Consider the following 17,897-nt stretch of genomic DNA (forward strand, 5'->3'; position numbering starts at 1 on the left):
ATTACAGCTAACGAGTACATCCCTGTTTTTCAATAACATTGCAGGTTAACGAAGACAAGCCATGTTTGATGTTTACGCTTATTTTACCAATCCGTTAAATCTTGTCATTTTTTTTGCTCATCGCGTTTCTCGAATTATTCGCTTGCTTTTTTCGTACGTGGTCGGAATAGATTGGGACCCGCTTGTCCAGTGTTTGTTCGAACCCAAAGCGGTTTGCGATGGCTCGAAAAAGAAAATTACGGGCACCAGTTAAAATTGCACCAGTCAAAATTGCACCAAAACCAATAAAACCCGATCCATCACCACTGGAGAAAGAGCCATCAAGTGAGAAGGAGTTCGGTGCTAATGATGACGCTGACCAGAAGCTTTCCCCAACCATCGATGATAAACAACAGTTAGCAGTGGTCGCCCCGGAGGATGTTCCATCGCAAACCGAACCGGACAGCAAAGAACAACCCGAAACGGACCTGATCGATGATGAGAATCTTCGTTCTAAGCGAGTACGTCAGTGGATGATTGAACAGCAGCAACAGAAGGAACGTTCCGATTCGAGAGCCGAATCCGGCGAATCGGAAACTATTGAAAATCCGGCTGACGATCCACTGGAGGAGCATGGTTATCCTATGACGGACGAAGCTTCCCAATTGACGGCGGCATCAGAGGTAACCACCAGACAAACTTGGCTTTTCGCCATTCGATGTTGTTTCTTTTCTTTCAGATTCCTCTGCGGCACCGTTTGAAGGCATATACGGAAAAGGAGATTCTCAACTCCGTAATGTACGAGTGCGAGTGGTTTAAGTGTGGCTTCGAAACCACCGAAGATATGGAGTACATGACACATGTTGAAAGCCACTTGGCGGATTATCTGCGGGAGCAACGCGACTCTAGAAGTGAGTTTTTATAACAAATTTTAAATTCTGCTCGTTTTCCCGGTTCTGGCTTGGTGCATTATCTCAAAGTTGTAGATTTCAATTCTTGATTGGTAGTTAAACGTTAATAGAAGGTAGAAATTTGAAATGGGGATATGGGGAAACCGATGAGTTTTGTACAATATTTCTGATCCACTAAAAAGGCAGTAGTATCAGAACCGGTCCGTACGGTTCTGTATAATAGCCGGATTGAAAGCACTTTTTTAGTTCATAGCAAGATAAATTTGTTTTTGCTGTTTAGGGGAACGCCAAAACTTCGTTAACGGATATCCTATAGGGATCGGGTTCTCACTGAAATCGCTATTGTTACGTGGTTATGCAACCTGCCATGAACATGTTTGCAGTTGTTTAATATCATTGCAACCAGTGATAGAGTAGTACTTTATTCTGCAATATTGTAGTTATATAATGGAAGCCCCAGTACTCTTCTGCCCAACAAACGAAACACCAAAAATTTAGATAGATACATTCTCATTGTTCATTCTCTGGATTGTTCGTTGCATGTTTATTTCAGCATGCTGCCTTACTAGGGCTGCGCTGCCTGGTCTCGCGACCGGGCTGCCGTCTTGGGTGTCTGTGGCGAGACACCGCATTTCATAGTTCAGCCAATCATACTACCAAGTTCCCACCGATCTTCCCACCGGAGATGCTGGGTATTATACTATGGACCACGCTAGGGTCTATTTTATGCCAACTAGCACGGGTGTACTGCTGGTACGCACTGCCCAGCCGTTTACCAACCCAAAAAAGGAAAGAACCACAAATCCGCTGGAAAGGACGGCTTACCGGGCGAACTTTTTAAAATCAGGAGCGAGCGGCTGAGTACTAGTGCAATTCACCAGATTATCCTAAAAGTATGGTCTGAGGAAAAACTATCCACGGACTGGTTGGAAGGACTCATATGCCCTATCTACGAAAAGGGACATAGACTCGACTGTAGTAATTATCGAAACATAACCCTTCTCAATTCCGCTTATAAAATTCTCTCCCGTATCCTGTTCCAGCGACTGAGGCCGTTGCAGGAAGCCTTTGTTGAAAAAAAACAATGCGGTATTTGACCTCACCTTGGTTCACCTTGAGACAGATCCTCGATAAATTTCGAAAACATAACTTCCAGACACATTATCTGTTTATAGACTTTAAGGCGGCGTACGATACAGTGAAATGCAACGAGCTGTGGCAAAATATGATCATGGAGCGGCACCATCATCATGAAGTCTCACATGCTTCTAGGCTTCGCGGACGACATTGGTATAATTGGTGTTAACCGTAGAGCTGTTGAAGAAACCTTTACGGCTCTTAAAAAGGAAGCGGCGAGAATTGGACTTACCATAAACACTGCCAAAACGAAGCTCATGGATTGCTGGCAGAGAGCATGGTAGTTCTGCGGGTGTTGGCATCGCGTGGAGAATTTGTTTATCTTGGTACTCTCGTGACATGTGACAACGAGGTAAGCCGCGAGGTGGAGAAACGGAGCAAATGAGGCTTATTACGGATTGCGTAGCCAGCTTAGGTCCCGTAGCCTACAGATCCGTACGAAATATGCGCTCTAGAGAACTCTGATCCTGCCGGTGGCGCTCTACGGACATGAATCGTGGACGTGGAAGGAGGCCGATCGACGAGCGCTTGGGGTTTTGAGCGTAGAATCGTGCGATGAATACTCGGTTGCAAACTAGAAAATGAGGGTGTGGCGCAGGCGCATGAATCACGAGCTGTACGAAGTATTGAAAAAACGCTGATATTGTCAAGCTGGTCAAACACGGCAGGTTACAATGGGCTGGCCACGTAGCACGGATGGTGTATGAGCGACCGGCAAAGATCATATTTAGCAGAGAACCGGATAGAGGCCGACGACTACGAGGCAAACCTCGCACGCGCTGGATGTGTGCTATCGACGAGGATGCCAGAGTAGCGGGTGTAAGGGAAGACGAGAAGAGCACCCCAAACCGAGTTTTGTGGTGGCGTATTCTGAATTCGGCATCCTATGCCAATAATGTGCAAGTTGTCTCCCGTGTTATGGTAGTCCGAAGTACTTCCCTGCAAAGATATCGTTAAAACCACCCACAGGGAATCAAATTGATCAGATTTTAATCAACGGCAAACTTTTCTCTGACGTTTGTCATTAACGTTCGCACAATGGCTCTGGATTCTAGAATCTACTGGCTAACAAGATTACTGAAATCAGTTTCCGTAAAGGCCGGTAACTAAGGTGTGCGACATTACCGAAAATTGTAGGCAGTACTTTAATGAGCACCTGAATGATGCTGTAGAGTAGAGAGTAGAAATGGAATGGTAATCGATATGGATGCACGGATAGAAGACGAAATATATTAGTCCTTGATCTCAAGGAGGCGAACCAGAATCCTACCGTGCTATTGAAACACGGTAAAGAGCACTGACTAGAGTTAGATTTGGGAGGAAGAATAAGTACCGGATTAGTTGATAGAAGAAATCGTGTGCCCTATCTACAGGAATACCGATTAAACTGGGTTGCCGCAATTACCGGACAACTACTCTACGAAACGTTGCATACAAGGTACTCAACTGAATATTATAGCGTGTGTTGTTCCCTTAATAGGGACACCCTCGAGCCCCTTCGAAACTCGAAGATAGTTACGGGAAGGTCGCTCGAGCTTTTATGAACTGACTTACTTTGTTGGCCGACGGACCGTTTACCTGTCTAAGGCCGTACAGATTAGAGATGTCAGCTTCTTTTATGTTGGTCAGCGGTTCTCCAGTCACCTCGTACACCAGCAGATTGTGAACCTTCTTCCACCGTGTACATCTACCGAGTGCGAGGCCTACCATGCAGTCGATGAGTTCTTCCTGGTTCTAAGCTGAAAATAGTTTTGGCGGCTCTCTCGTCAGGCATTCTGGTTAGATATCCAGCTTAAAAAAGCCTGCCCCGCTGAGTTACCTTCACTATATCAGCATGTTTGTTTACCTGGCACAACTCGTGATTCATGCGTCTGCGCCACACTCCATCTTCCAATTCACCATAGATACCTCAGATATATACACAAAAACTTCGAGTACTCGTTAATCAGCATCCTGCAGCGTTTATGCTTCATGCCCGTGAAGGGCAACCGGGAGGATCAGCGTCCTCATATCGTCATATGTCACAAGCGTACCAAAACGAATTCTTCAACCACTTCAAATAGTGCGGGTTTGTGACAATGGCTGATTAAGGATCCCAATGGATTTGATTTATAAAATTCGTTTAACGGGAGGACTCAAAGGTTTTGTCTTCTCGAAAGGAGTCCCTATGATAAATTACAGCTCAATCGGACTTCGAAAAGTCGTGTTTCATAACGATAAAAATCGATTCACATGGCACCTCTAACCAACAGTCCCAAGCCGTGGTGTGGCCTTTGCTGTACGTAAGAGTCGTCTCCATTCCACTCGGTCCATGGCTGCAGTTCGCCAGCTCTGCAGTCTGCGTAGGGTCCGCAGGTCGTCTTCCACCTGATCGATCCACCTTGCCCGCTGTGCACCTCTCCGTCTCGTCCCTGACGGATTGGTTTCAAGAACCATCTTTACCGGGTTGTCGTCTGACATCCTTACAACATGCCCAGTAGACTGGGACACGGTTATATGGGAAAAAAGCGATGGTGTTATTTTTTCGCTCCCATGCACTTTTCGTGTTCCGTATGGGTCCTATAACAACTGTGTAACTTTTCAGATCGATCGGTGAAACGCTCGATTTGCGCCCGATTTTTAAAGTTTCCATACGATTTTACATTGGAAAATCCACTTTTTCAAAACTTGTTCTCTAGAAATTCCCAGTTGGCTCCTAAAAATATATCGACACATGATATTTGTAGGAAATTTTTCTGGGAAAAACTTTTCTGAAGACCGCCCGGCGCTACCTTGCTTGTGAAAAAAGATATTCACCCCAGACTGATCGAATATCTGACGAACGGCTCACCATTGAATTTTACTAGCAATACTGCTGCTGCATGCTGCTGTTGCAAATTCAACCATGTGATGAGGAATAATATCACTTAAATTTATCTTGGAGTCTTCCCCGAAGATACTCTGAGCAAAAATCACACTTTGAAAATTAATTCCACGCGAAATTATTTCTCATACTTAAGCAAGTCAATTGTGAGCCGTCCGTCAGGCATTCAATCAGTTTGGGGTGAATAGCTGTTTCTACAAGCGTTGTAGCGCCTTACGGTCTTCAGAAGAGTTTTTCCCAGGAAAATTTACTACAGATATCATGTGTCGATATATTTTTAGGAGCCAACTGGGAATTTCTAGGGAACAAGTTTTGAAAAAGTGGATTTTCCCATATAAAATCGTATGGAAACTTTGAAAATCGGGCGCAAATCGGGCGTTTCACCGATCGATTTGAAAAGTTACACAGTTGTTATGGGACCCCTAAGGAACACGAAAAGTGCATGGGAGCTAACATTTATTTTTTGTCCCACCCTAATGCCCAGCCCACCGCAACCTGCCTATATTAGCGGTGTGAACGATAGATGGTTCCCCAAGCAGCTCCAGCAGTTCGTGGTTCATTCGCCTTCTCCACACTCCGTTTTCCATCTTCAGTCCACCGAAGATGGTACGCAACACCTTCCGCTCGAAGAACGCAAGGGCGCGTTGATCCACCACAAGCATAGTCCATGTCTCATGCCCGTAGAGGACTACCAGTCTGATCAGCGTCTTGTAGATGGTTAACTTGGTGCGGCGACGAATTCTACTTGATCGGAGCGTCCTCCGGAGACCAAAGTATGCACGATTTCCTGCCTTAATGCGCCGTTGAATTTCTCTGCTGGTATCGTTGTCGGCAGTTACCAGTGAGCCCAGATACACGAACTCATCACCATCGATTTCATCACCACCAATTTGAACTCGAGGTGGGAGGTTAGCACTGTCCTCTCGTGAACCCCTTCCTTTCATGTACTTCGTCTTCGATGCATTGATGACCAGTCCAATCCGTTCGGCTTCAAGCTATACTCGGAACTTATCGAGGATCTGTCGCAGGGTAAGAATTGGATCCGTCGTGGAACGCCCCTGTCGAAAATCAGCCTGGTATTCACCGACTGAAAATTCCGTTAACGGTCTCAAGAACAGGATACGGAAGAGCACTTTGTATGTGGAGTTGAGCAACGTAATAAACGTGCTTCTCCTCCTTGCTGCTGTTGGGCAAATCGGACATTGTACAACAAATAAAAACGCGATTTATCGTGAGCAACGTGTTAGTTCGATTTAGTTTAATTGCACATCTAATGAAGAATGACAAAATGTGTTAAGAGATTGCATCAGCAAATTTTGGAATAGACAGTGTTGGTTTTCTGTCAAGGTAGACCGGAGTAAGCCACGCAATACGAGAGGCATGAATGATGACGGCATATGGCCTCCAACTTCGTCGACACACTAGCCGTTCTTGACCCTTCTCGATGAAACCAGGCGGTTGTTTCATGTACAGTTATTCTGCCAGGTTTCCGTAAAGGTATGCGGTTTTGACGTCCAGCTGTCGAAGCACCAAATTACCTTGGGATGCTACTGCTAGCAAAGCTCGCAGGGTGGTTTTCTGGATCACAGGTGCGAATGTTTCCTCGAAATCCTGCCCATACTTCTGTGTATAGCCCTGGGCCGCTAGACGAGCTTTATATTTGACGATCTCATTGGCCAGACCCCTTTTGATTTTATAGATACACCTACAGCCGACTGCCTTGCGACCAAGTGAAAGTTCTGTGAGCTTCCACGTGCCATTCCGATCATGGGAATCAAACTCCTCCTCCATCGCAGCTCTCCATTCCTCTTTGTCCGGGCCAGATAATGCCGCTTCCAAGCTTTGCGGCTCATCGTAGTCTGAACATAGAAAGTCTCATCAATAAGACGACGAGGGGGAATCCCCTTGTTGATCGACGAAAAATTTCTTCCGGTTTGAATCCTTCGAAATCGGACTCGGTCTCGGCAGAACTGTGGAATTTATTGCTATCATCGGAGTTATCTCCTGGATCCTCAGCTTCTTCCGGTTCCTCGATATCCGGTTCGTTCCGTCATTCTCATCGAAGGCAGGTAGCTTCAAAATAGCGTTACTTTTTGCGGGAGGAATCAAGCCTTTTGTCGGCGTACCCGACGAACACCATCTTTTTCGCTTTCGGATCCAATTTCCGCCTTTTCTCGTCCGGTACGTGAACATACGCTTAGTGCCGAGCACACGCATGAAAGAATGATTTGGTTTCTTCCTTCACCAGCGTTCGTACGGCGTAGCTTCAATCGCAGCAGTCGGTAGCAAGTTTTGCAGGAAATTGGCAGTTGACACTGCTTCGCCCCGGTATTCTTTGCAGAGACCAGCTTCCGTCAGAAGACATCGCATTATCTCTTGCAAACTGCGATTCTTCCGCTCAGCTGTCCCGTTTTGTTGCGGACTATACGGAGCTGTCTGCTCCAGTCGAATTCTATTCGTCGTCAAATATTTCTTCAAGTCATTGCCGGAATACTCTCCGCCTCCATCCAAGCGGATTACTTCTGGCAATTCTCCAAACTGGTTCGGCATCATCTTCGAATACTCGACGATTTTGTCAGCAGCCTCAGACTTGTTGGTTAACAGATACAGAACGCAATACCTGCTGTAATCGTCAACCATCTTCATCAAATAACGGTTTCCGCTGGGAGTTGCTACTTCCAAAGGCCCACATAAATCGGTATGGACGAGATCTCCAATGGCGCCGGATGTGGACACAGATTTGTTTGGAAACGGTGCGCGACTCATAGCACACTCCGCAATCGGATTCCACGTCACATTCCTGCAAGTTCAGACCGGTTCCCAGACCCTCTCGGACGATTTTCTCTACTGCTTGCTTATCTCGATGGCCAAGACGACGATGCCACACATGAATGCAATTCAGATTGTGGCCTGCCGTCGCCGTAAACACCTTCTGAACAAAAAATTTCAGCCGGTACAAGTTTCCACTTCTTTCAGCCTGAAGCAAAACCTGCCCATTTTTCTGGATTTTGCAGTTAGTTCTATTGAACAAGACAGAACATACCTCGTCGGTTAAACGGCTAACCGACAGAAGATTTCCGGCTAACGCTGGAACATGATACACCTGTTTGACGGTCACATGCACCTCCTTACCATTTCCATCCAGCGATCGAAATGTGCTCGAACCAACACCTATCGCTGCGATCTGTATGCCATCAGCAAGGCCAATCGTCGAATTTATTTCCGTCACATTTTCCAGAAGCGATGCGTCACTGGTCATATGCGATGTAGCTCCCGAGTCTAGACACCACACAACGTCGCCGGAACGACCAGCCAGCAGACCAGTACACCTCATCAAATTCTTTTTCTCCAACCACTATGTTACCTTTCTGATGTTTATCACGCTCCTTTTCCTTCTTCTTGTCGTATTCCAGCTTTAGACAGTCCCGGCGGAAATGTCCTTTTTTACCACAAAAGTGACACACTTTTTTTTCTTCTTTTTCTTCTTTTGTCGAACTTCCGTTTTCAGTACTTTTTCTCCACTTCCGCTAACACTGCTTTTGCCACCGGACTTCTCGCACCGCTTCCGCCATTCATCAAGCAACTTGCCCTTCACAAACTCCAGTGTTAACTCAATCTCGGAGCGGCTATCCAACGCCGTGATCAACCCGTCGTAGTAATCGTTAAGGCTCGACAAAATAATGGCTACCAGCCAGGAGTCCTTCAGCGCATCACCCATATTCGACAGCCGATTGGACAGTTGCGTGATATTTCCCAAATGATCGGCCATATTCTCATTCTCCGGCAAGTGCATCGGGAGAAGCTTCCGCAAAACTTGAATTTTTGTGGCATGCGATGACCGTGCATGGTAGTTTTTCAGTGAAGTCCACATCCCGCGAGCCGTGGTGCAGTGTAGTACGTGGCACGTCTGGCCATCTTTGATCGTGAGGCCGATCAAAGCCCGAGCCTTCCCGTCTTTGTAGGTCCAGGACGAATTCGGCGCTGCCGGCTTCTCTTCGTCGACGACATTTTTGACTCCCTCTTTGAACAGCACTAGCTCCATACGAAACTTCCAGAGCTCGTAGTTAAAATCATTTAATTTTTCTACGCTCAAACTCGCGTTCGATGCCATGGTGCTAGGTTTACATGGTGGCGACTACCGGGAAAAACCGGGAGAATCAGGGATTTAATTTTTCGATCAGGGAAAGCAGGGATTTAATTTTTCGATCATTGAAATTAGGGAATATCAGGGAATTTGAAAAGTCATCAGGGAAAATTTTAAAGGCTTGGTATTTTTTACGAAGTTAGTTCTGAATTGGATTTATTTCAATGCATTTCATGTGGACGGTCACCAGTAACCCTACAACAACACTCAATATTAATGCGTTACAGGTAGAAGAATTTTCCTGGAAAGTAATGTTCTAGAAGAACGCATCCATTTTAGCATAGGTTTTATTTAACCCCATCACCGCGGATTGACAGGGTTTTCCTCGATAAACGACCTTCAAACTCTTCTTACTCAGCAACATGCACAATTTGCATAAACTCTATTGTAAATTAAAGGTCGATTTGTTCTCCAACCATTTTAAATAGTTCCATCGTTAAAAATTTCAAGTGTGTTTGCTGAACAGCAAATAAAGTTCAAATTTTAGTTAAATTTCCGCGGGAATAGATTAGAGCATTGTAGCACTGATGATACCTTTTACAGGGCTCATAACGGTTTTAGTGTGTTCATAACTCGAAATATAGTGAGTAAGTAGCGAGTTAATGTTATCAAATTTATACCCCGGAATTTTTACCAGCAGAATTAATTGAAACTAACTTTAATGAGATTGAATCTATCATTAAAATTTTCAAGAGTATATAAGCACCTAGCCAGTGGGATTTTGAACATTTTAAATGGAGTTCTTGAGGAATTCTAAGAAATTGTTTCAGAATGAATATTTCGCCAAATTATTGAAAAATGCTAAAAAGACCCAAATTTTAAAGCCGGATAAAAACCAGCTGAGGTTTAAAGTTGCAATCATTTTATGATGATACGAGCTAATTAATCTGGAGGTTATTCAAGTGGAGCTGCTCTTCTATACATAGAAAAAGCATTCGATAGAGTTTAGCATAAAGGTTTGATTACGAAATTGTTATTCTAATTTTCTACTTTTTACAGTCAAGAATTTAAAATAATTATTTAACTGATCCAGCCAGAATTCCAGATCTGATTGAATTTCTTGTCAAAGCAGGTGTGTCTCAAAGTAGTTAATCGATAACACTGTTCCTGTGACTTTTGGTGCCCCTAGACGTTTCGGAAATGCCTCAAGTCTTCAGAGACTTCAATAAAATTTTTCCGTAAGTAAACGGAAAAACAACGAACACGGCGAACAATTACTCTGCGGTCTTTTGACGCACTTCTGCATTTACCAGGGGCATTAAAATGAACAGGTTAAAAAGCTATAGTATTTGAGCTTAACCCTCTAGTGCCCAGTGCCGCCTTCAGCCGGTCTTCAGTTAAACCTCTAAAAAACTTCAATCAATACTTTCAAATTGTTTATAAAGTCTCAAAGTGATTTTTTCGAAGTCCGTCTGAAAATGAATTTGGGCACTAGAGGGTTAAGAACAACTTTTTTTCACTTTTGTCGACCAGTGTAATTTTCATTTTCAATTTTACGTGTTTCCCAACAAAAAATATTTTTGTTCAAGATTCAAGTCAGCAAAAGAAGCTAAACTGTTTCAATTACTGGTGGGAATTTTTGGCAGGAACCAGTTTAAGTCTGATCCTTTCTAGTTTTGACTTTTGAGATTTAGGTGGAAAAACCTATGATAGTCGTAACTTGAATCAGTTTAAAATGAATTTGAACAGTCAAGGAAAGAATTGAAACATCAGGGAAAATCAGGGAATATCAGGGAATTTATTTTTGGAAATTGAGTCGCCAACCTGGTTTAGTTTCGGCAAATCAAAATATGTCCAGTTCACAGTTCGAAATGTTTTTGTCCGATAAATAGTACTCAATCCGATTTCCGAACGGATTTCTTCATAATCCGCGATCTATGCACATTCGCGACGCTGGACCCAAAACCTTTTGGGCAAATCGGACATTGTATAACAAATAAAAACGCAATTTATCGTGAGCAACGTGTTAGTTCGATTTAGTTTAATTGCACATGTAAAGAAGAATGACAAAATGTGTTAAGGAATTGCATCAGCCAATTTTGGAACAGACAGTGTTGGTTTTCTGTCAAGGTAGACCGGAGTGAGCCACGCAATACGAGGGGCATGAATGATGACGTGACGGCATATGGTGTATTTTCTAACAGCTGCAACTGTCGGTTCACCCATAAGCAGGTTGCTGTCCTTGTTATTACACATTAGAAAATTCCTGCTCCTCGTACTCGCGCTTCATCCGACGGTGGGCTCTGTTTTCGGCAGCTCTTGACTCCCTGTATATTTCTCTGTTCTGGCGTGTAGCCGCAGTGAGCATGCCCAGGAGCCGCACGACAATTCATCTCGTCCGTCGCTCTCTGGCACTCAGCATCAAACTAGCAGTTACGCTGTCTTCCATTGTGACTACTACTCCACAGCCCATTCATATCTTGGTGTATTCTTCTGCCACGCTATCAGCTTTCAACCGCTGTATGTTGAAACGCATCGTCGTCTCTGTGCGAGATTTCACGTTCGACAACCCCCCACGTGGTCCCCGGAAAGACCTAACATCTATCACATCCGAAAAATGCCGACCGTCGATCAGTACGCGATCGATCTGGGAGCTCCTCCATTTGGATGCTTTCAGGTGTGAATATTCAATCGTTGAAAATAGGAGCCGCAGCAAAGTTTATCAGCCTTAGGCATATACGGTCATCTACGAGCCTTCACCGGATGACACTTGTTTTCTGATTTCTCAACATTACTGAACCGACACCCCGTATCGCTGCTTTGCCGCCACTGCAGTAGCTTTGGTACTTGAAAGAAGTGCGTGCAATAGGGTCTACTGCACGGAATTCCCTTTCTCCGAAGTTTGGCCACCGAACCTGCTGAATCGCGCCAGTGAATTGAGAGATCGGACTTTCCAAGTATACAATTTCCAATTCCAATTGTTCACCATTTTCTCTTTCCGTGTTTGTAGCCTAGGTCTTTGCCGATTGTTTCGTGCCGTATTTCTTATTTCGTTGTTCGTGGTTAGGAGAGGTTTCGGTATGCTGCCTTACCAGGGTTGCGATACCTACATCCTGCTGATAGGAGTGCCATTCTGGGTGTAGCCGTTTACTAACCTAGCCTTCATGAAGATGGTGGGTAAATTCATCGAACTGTAAGTCGAAGCCAAACAGACTAGACTAGTCATCGAAACGAAGTACACAAGAAAATTGCGCCAATACCCCAGTTCAGAATACTGGTGATAAAATCGAGGTAGTCGATGACCTCGTATACCTGAACTCACTGATAATTCGTCGCATTATGGCAGTTATTTTGCATTACGATTGAGCAGAACTCACCCCAGAACCAAGTTGTAGCATGGACATTACCCAGAACTTTTGTGTGCCCAAATATGCCTATCACATTTTTTTTATATTCTAAGAGTGTCAGCTATCTCATTCTAACTTCACTTTGCGATCATTTGAAATTATTTCGTAACTTTTGTTCATTGGACGTTCACTACGTGCAGCATCATCGGTGTTGTACTAACTAAAATTATTAGGGAATAATGTGATGGTGCTCTCACCAAGTCCGGCGGGTTTCTTCTGTTTTCTGTACTCTCACATTCCACTGAGACGTTCAACGAAAACTTTTTTTTTATGAGAAAAAGTTTTACTTATTGTTTTCTATCTTGCTTCGCTTTTCCAGGTATACCCTGCCTATGGGATTTATGCGACTTCAAGGCGGGCACTTCCAGTGATCTGGAGAGCCACCTGCACTTTCATGCGTACCACAACCGCATGAAAACGCACGGTGCCAGTTTGAGCAACATTATCCAAATTCCCAAATGCAACAGCGACAGTCGCCGACGGAACTGCATCGACATGTACCGCATCACCTTCCAGTGTGAGTGGGAGGATTGTGAAGAGTACTACAACAAGGCGCAGCTTTTTTTCAACCATACTAACAACCACGTGCAAGATCAGTTTCCGGTGGACAAGCGCTCGCGTAAGGAACCGGTGCAGTGCCAATGGGCATTCTGTAAACAAACGTACAAGCGCGCCAGTATTGGCTTGGAACACATTCGACGGCACTCGACTGAGCGGACTATAGGTTGTTACACGTGCGGGGCGATGTTTGTCTCTCGGCTAAAGTACATCGATCACTGTAAACGACAAGTGGAATATCATAGTGAGTATTGTTTTCAAAAGCCTGTAAATCACAGTTTTACATCTTTTTTATCATAGATCGTGAATATCCATGCTCACAATGTAATAAACTGTTCGCGACTAAACAGCTGATGGTTGATCACAAAAACATTCACAACAAGAAGTTTGCCTGTTCTCTTTGTCCGATGATGTGGCCATCCAGAAAGGCACTCGCTTATCACATACGGTACCGGCATGTCGAAGAGAAGCCATTCAAATGTCTCGTGTGCAGTCATCGGTGAGTAAAACCTCTCAAAACCATTGGTTAGATTTTGTTAGCTTTGCCACTACTTTCCATTGCACTGATTGAATTCGAATCTTGATTTTGACTATTTAGGTTGAACAACTGTTTGAAAGAAAACCAACAATTACAGCAATAACAAATCCGAAATGTTTGCCCTAACCCATGCTTCTTCGGTTCACTTACAGGGCAGTAACCGCTCGTGACTTACGAATTCACGCCAGCATTCACGAAACCGACCATTTGAAACGGTGTAAAGAAGCTGGTTGCACTGCGGCATACAAATCCGAAATATCGCTACGAAAAGTATGAAGCTATTTTCTTTGTGTTAAACGATCAACTGAAAACTATCGACCAATTCTTTTGCAGCACATGTCCATGCAGCATATGGGTTTACCACCGGACATCTACGCGTGCCACTTGTGCCCTAAAGAGTACAAAAGTGGAACTGGCTTGTCACGGCACTTTATGGTCAATCACAAATTGGACAGGGAACCGGGCTACGTTAGATTTCAGTACCGTTTGGATGTGCGCGATGAAAAATATCGTTTGACTACTTATCTAGACGCCGAGTTGAGATCTGATAGGAATGCGGACGCTGATCCAGCTGACCAAACTGTTTCCGATGTCAATCAATCGTTGCTTTCAACTACAATTGAGTCTGACACTACATGGACAAGCTACTCAATCGAATCGTGCCGTCCCATCGCAGGCGATAAGATCGCTATTCGAATGAAGGCTGGAGAAGTGTTTGAAAAAGAACCAAAAAAACCTCGACGCTCAGATAAATCTCGAAATACCAAGAGAATAAGAAAAAAGAAATTATCGAGGATGATTGCTGGTATCTCAAATACAACAAAGCTAAACAAGTTAGTTAAGATCAGATCCCCTTTGAGCACTTCCGTTGATGATGCCGAACTGATCATACCGGATGTTATCGAACAAGTGCCAACTGTGGCAACTGTTCAAAAAGACGCAAGTAAATCAGCCGAAGCACAAGATATTATAGCAACGACAGACAACTTTGAAAAATCCCTAGAAAAAGAAAGTGTTAAAAACAATCCGGTATCTTTTCCTAAAGAGCAACCAAATAGAACCAAACAACAATCTTCTCCACGCAAGCAACAAAGTATGACCGATGTATCAGAGCTGTACGATGTTCCTTCGCCCGAGCCTTTCTCGAACGATCCGGTCACAGTACGCAATGAGGATTGCGAAGCTGAACCTCAAAACAGCGAGGATACTACGCAGAATAGTGAAGAAGACCTCGTAACGGAAACTGTGGGCGAATTTACCATAACTATGAGCAGAACTGACAAATCACGGGAAAACGACGACAATACGGACGAGCCAGTGCAAGTCCAGCCCGACGAGGCGATCGACTGTAAAGAGCTCGTGAAAGAGGAAATTGTGGAGCTGAACAGTATCGAGTTGGTTAAGCAATACCTGAAACCGGACTGCTCCGTTGTAATTTCTATAGACGAAACGGACGAAGCGGGCAACGTACTGCAGAACACGACTATCGATGCTGTCCAGTACAGCTGTAACGAGGATGTTGATTTAGATTTCAAACCCATTCGTGAGGCGGAAAATTGAAGTGATTTGCAATTGTTTTTGATTTTTATTTTGTATTCAAATTGGAAACGATTTAGTTCTAAGCCAATTCATTTATCCCTTTTGTAATTATTAGGAAACTGTTGTTTACTTTTCCCAACAAGACGATTCCGCTGGTAAATTACCTAAGATAACATACATAAGTTTAATTTTGTTAGTCATCGTGAATTGCAGTTGAAACACCGCAATGTTTTAAATTGATTGAATTCCTTTGACAAAATTAAAATCATTAATAAACAAAAACGGGCTAAATAACTTTTATATTATGCCTGCGTAACTGAATTATTTGTTTTACTATAACCAAGTATAGATCTAATCGTCAGCTGGAAGCTTTCTATATATGGTCAGTGCTTTAGACAAATGGAAGTAGTTGGTTTTAGAGTACAGACAGAGACGCCGACATATTTTTTAAAATAGGTGTTGAACTCAGCACAGCTTGTCAGCTCTTTTTCATCGTGACACGTGATAAATGATGATTTTACTTTATCCGGGAGTTGAATTCAACATTCACAGGAATTCTAGCACCACCTACCATTAACAATACATCCCTCGGCATCCCTGATCATAATGATTGCTGTATATCATAGTAATTAGTCGATTCCACGCGCTTTCATTTTAGATGCGTAACCAGATCGGATCTCGATGAGCATGTATTGACACACGACGACAGACGAATGTTTCGCTGTGAGGAGTTTGGTTGCGAGGCAGCGTACAAATGTCAGAAATCTCTGAAAAAGGTAGGTACTGTGATGCATCCTTTCGACTTTAAACTAGCGACGTTCCAATTGGGTTTGGGAAAGAACTGAAGTGCTTCGTAAGAACTTCAATGATCAGTAGTCCCGAGCTTCAAATCCTTTCGGTTAAAATTGTGCATTGATAACCTACATAACAGTAGTAACCTTTTTCAAACCTGCCCACAGCACGTCGATTCGGTACACTACGGTATAGGAGCGGTAACCTATGCATGTCACCAATGCCCCAGCCAGTACAAGTCGGGAGCGTACCTATCGAAGCATTTGGTCAAAACTCATCACTACAAGAGGCCTCCCGGTTACAATCGATTCACGTACCGAGCCGATCGGGACGGAATCTTCCGCCTGTCTACAGTGGTGAACAGTAAATTGAGCGGTGCTACGGACGACAACGGTGAAGCATCCCAAAGCAACCGCTCGGTGTATAGCACTAAAAAAGTTAAATTAGAACCGGGCATTGACAAAAATACAAGTTTTGACATCGGAAAAATGGAAGCAGTAGGTAGAACAGCGATTTCGATTGAACTGAAGGTGCGCGATATTGCACCTGCGCCTAGTAAGCCAAATCGATCAGCATCGAGAACATCTGTGGCTGATGCTCAGTCTGCTTTACCAGTTCTAACGAAAATCGAACCTTGTCCATCCTCGTCTGCGGAAACGGTCACTGGAGCAAAAAATGTGGACGATTTTACTGTGATGAAACGCTATATAAAGGAAGAAAAGACGGTAGTGATTTCCTTCCAAGAAACCGATTCAGCTGGCAGTGTAATACGCAGCGAAACTGTGCAAACTACAGAACTCACGCCGGATGGTATTCTTTCTAGTGAACTATGAGCGTCGACGCTATTACTTTTAATATGTAAGCTTGAAGGTTAATGGTTGAAATAATGTATTCATCATGACATTCGGTGGGACTATGCGAATTAAGGTGTTGTAAAATAAAGTCGTTTGAATATAATAGATGAGATTAATTAATTAATTAATAGATGACTTCTCTACTATTAGGAAAATTTCTTCAACAAACTACCAGCAATAGCAAACACAATTGTTGTTAAACGTAGTTGAAATTATATTTACGATTTTCATTTTCGTATATTGTAAACCTTACAAACAATGCGACCAAACTGAGCCACGACACCGCCCAGGTGCTTACTTGTGGGCAGCCTTACGCATATGGGCCAGAATGTTGGACAGTTCTTCGCGCTTCCTCTTGGCACGGATGTGCGTACCTAGGCGACGCTTCAGGAATTTCAGCGCACGCTTATCCTTCGAAACCTTTAGCAACTCCATGCCGCGCTTCTCGTACGGTGCATGACCGACAACCTCACGAACCAGATCGCGGACGAACTTGGTGTGCTTGGTCTGGATCTGTTAGAAACACAAAGAGGACGAGCATTAGCAAAATGATACAAACTTAAAGTGAAAATTAGTCTGGTCTGTTCGAAATCAGAACCAAGGTTGAACCATGTTGCACGATTTTACAGAGCAGACCACCAAAGCTAACCAACAGAATGTTGGCCGCTCGATAGATGCTGAGAAAATGCGTACGGTCTGTGAATGGATTAAGGAAGTTTCATCATTTTGAAGCGAATGTCTTCGCCATTTTTAGTTTTACGATGTGAAATATTAAAAGAAACTTACTCCCTTTGTGCGCGACGGGCGGATTCCTTTGACCTTGCGATCTCCACGGTATTGCAGCTGCTTTATCTTAGTTGTTTTGTGGCCCTTGTTCAGGCCAACACAAATTTCGTATCGCGGAGCCATGATCCCCTATGAAACAAAAAATGCAAGCTGTCAGCAAACTCAACCATAACATTGCTAGAAATAGCGATTTTATATAAAATTCTTTTTACCAAACTGATAATTTCAATCTTCCTTTCAATAGAGCAACCGATTTCATTGCTTCATCAGTGAAATTTTCTTGCTTCATGGTGAAATCCACGAATCAAAAATGGAACTGCACAGAATCACGTCTTACCTGATTGTAAATGACAGCCGGAAAGGAATGTTGAAAATAGTACCCATTGTAGTACTAGAGCTTTCATGCCGGAAACTGCGTTTGACAACAAGCGGTAACGTTCGAATATTTA

The 17,897-nt window shown here is 43.8% G+C and overlaps 2 protein-coding genes across 6 annotated transcripts in view; one reads left to right on the plus strand and one right to left on the minus strand.

Annotated features, from left to right (window-relative positions):
- Nucleotides 1-44: 44 nt before the first annotated feature.
- Nucleotides 45-16,767, plus strand: LOC129726684 (histone H4 transcription factor). Of its 2 annotated transcripts, none has more exons than XM_055683663.1 (6): nucleotides 45-662; nucleotides 719-890; nucleotides 12,701-13,183; nucleotides 13,240-13,438; nucleotides 13,630-13,747; nucleotides 13,811-15,668. In XM_055683663.1, exons 1-6 carry the CDS (start codon nucleotides 219-221, stop codon nucleotides 15,035-15,037), a joined length of 2,643 nt encoding a protein of 880 aa, XP_055539638.1. In that variant the 5' UTR covers nucleotides 45-218; the 3' UTR covers nucleotides 15,038-15,668. The 2 variants fall into 2 exon arrangements, with proteins under 2 accessions (XP_055539638.1, XP_055539639.1); XM_055683664.1 differs by lacking the exons at nucleotides 13,630-13,747; nucleotides 13,811-15,668 and adding exons at nucleotides 15,675-15,792; nucleotides 15,976-16,767 and having other exon boundaries at nucleotides 46-662.
- Nucleotides 16,768-16,852: 85 nt separating this feature from the next.
- Nucleotides 16,853-17,897, minus strand: part of LOC129726695 (60S ribosomal protein L36) — a 548,226-nt gene continuing 547,181 nt past the window's right edge. For 2 of the 4 annotated variants that reach the window (XM_055683681.1, XM_055683680.1), the window contains exons 2-3: nucleotides 17,449-17,578; nucleotides 16,853-17,175 (exon numbers count right to left, since the gene is read on the minus strand). In XM_055683681.1, the coding sequence (XP_055539656.1) occupies nucleotides 16,957-17,175; nucleotides 17,449-17,571 (342 nt within the window). In that variant the 5' untranslated portion in view covers nucleotides 17,572-17,578 and the 3' untranslated portion in view covers nucleotides 16,853-16,956. Of the gene's footprint in view, nucleotides 17,176-17,448; nucleotides 17,580-17,785; nucleotides 17,849-17,897 lie in introns of those variants that run through there. The other 2 variants (XM_055683679.1, XM_055683683.1) reach the window with 2 other exon arrangements.

Source organism: Wyeomyia smithii, chromosome 3 (genome assembly GCF_029784165.1).
Source record: "Wyeomyia smithii strain HCP4-BCI-WySm-NY-G18 chromosome 3, ASM2978416v1, whole genome shotgun sequence".
Taxonomy (NCBI): domain Eukaryota; kingdom Metazoa; phylum Arthropoda; class Insecta; order Diptera; family Culicidae; genus Wyeomyia; species Wyeomyia smithii.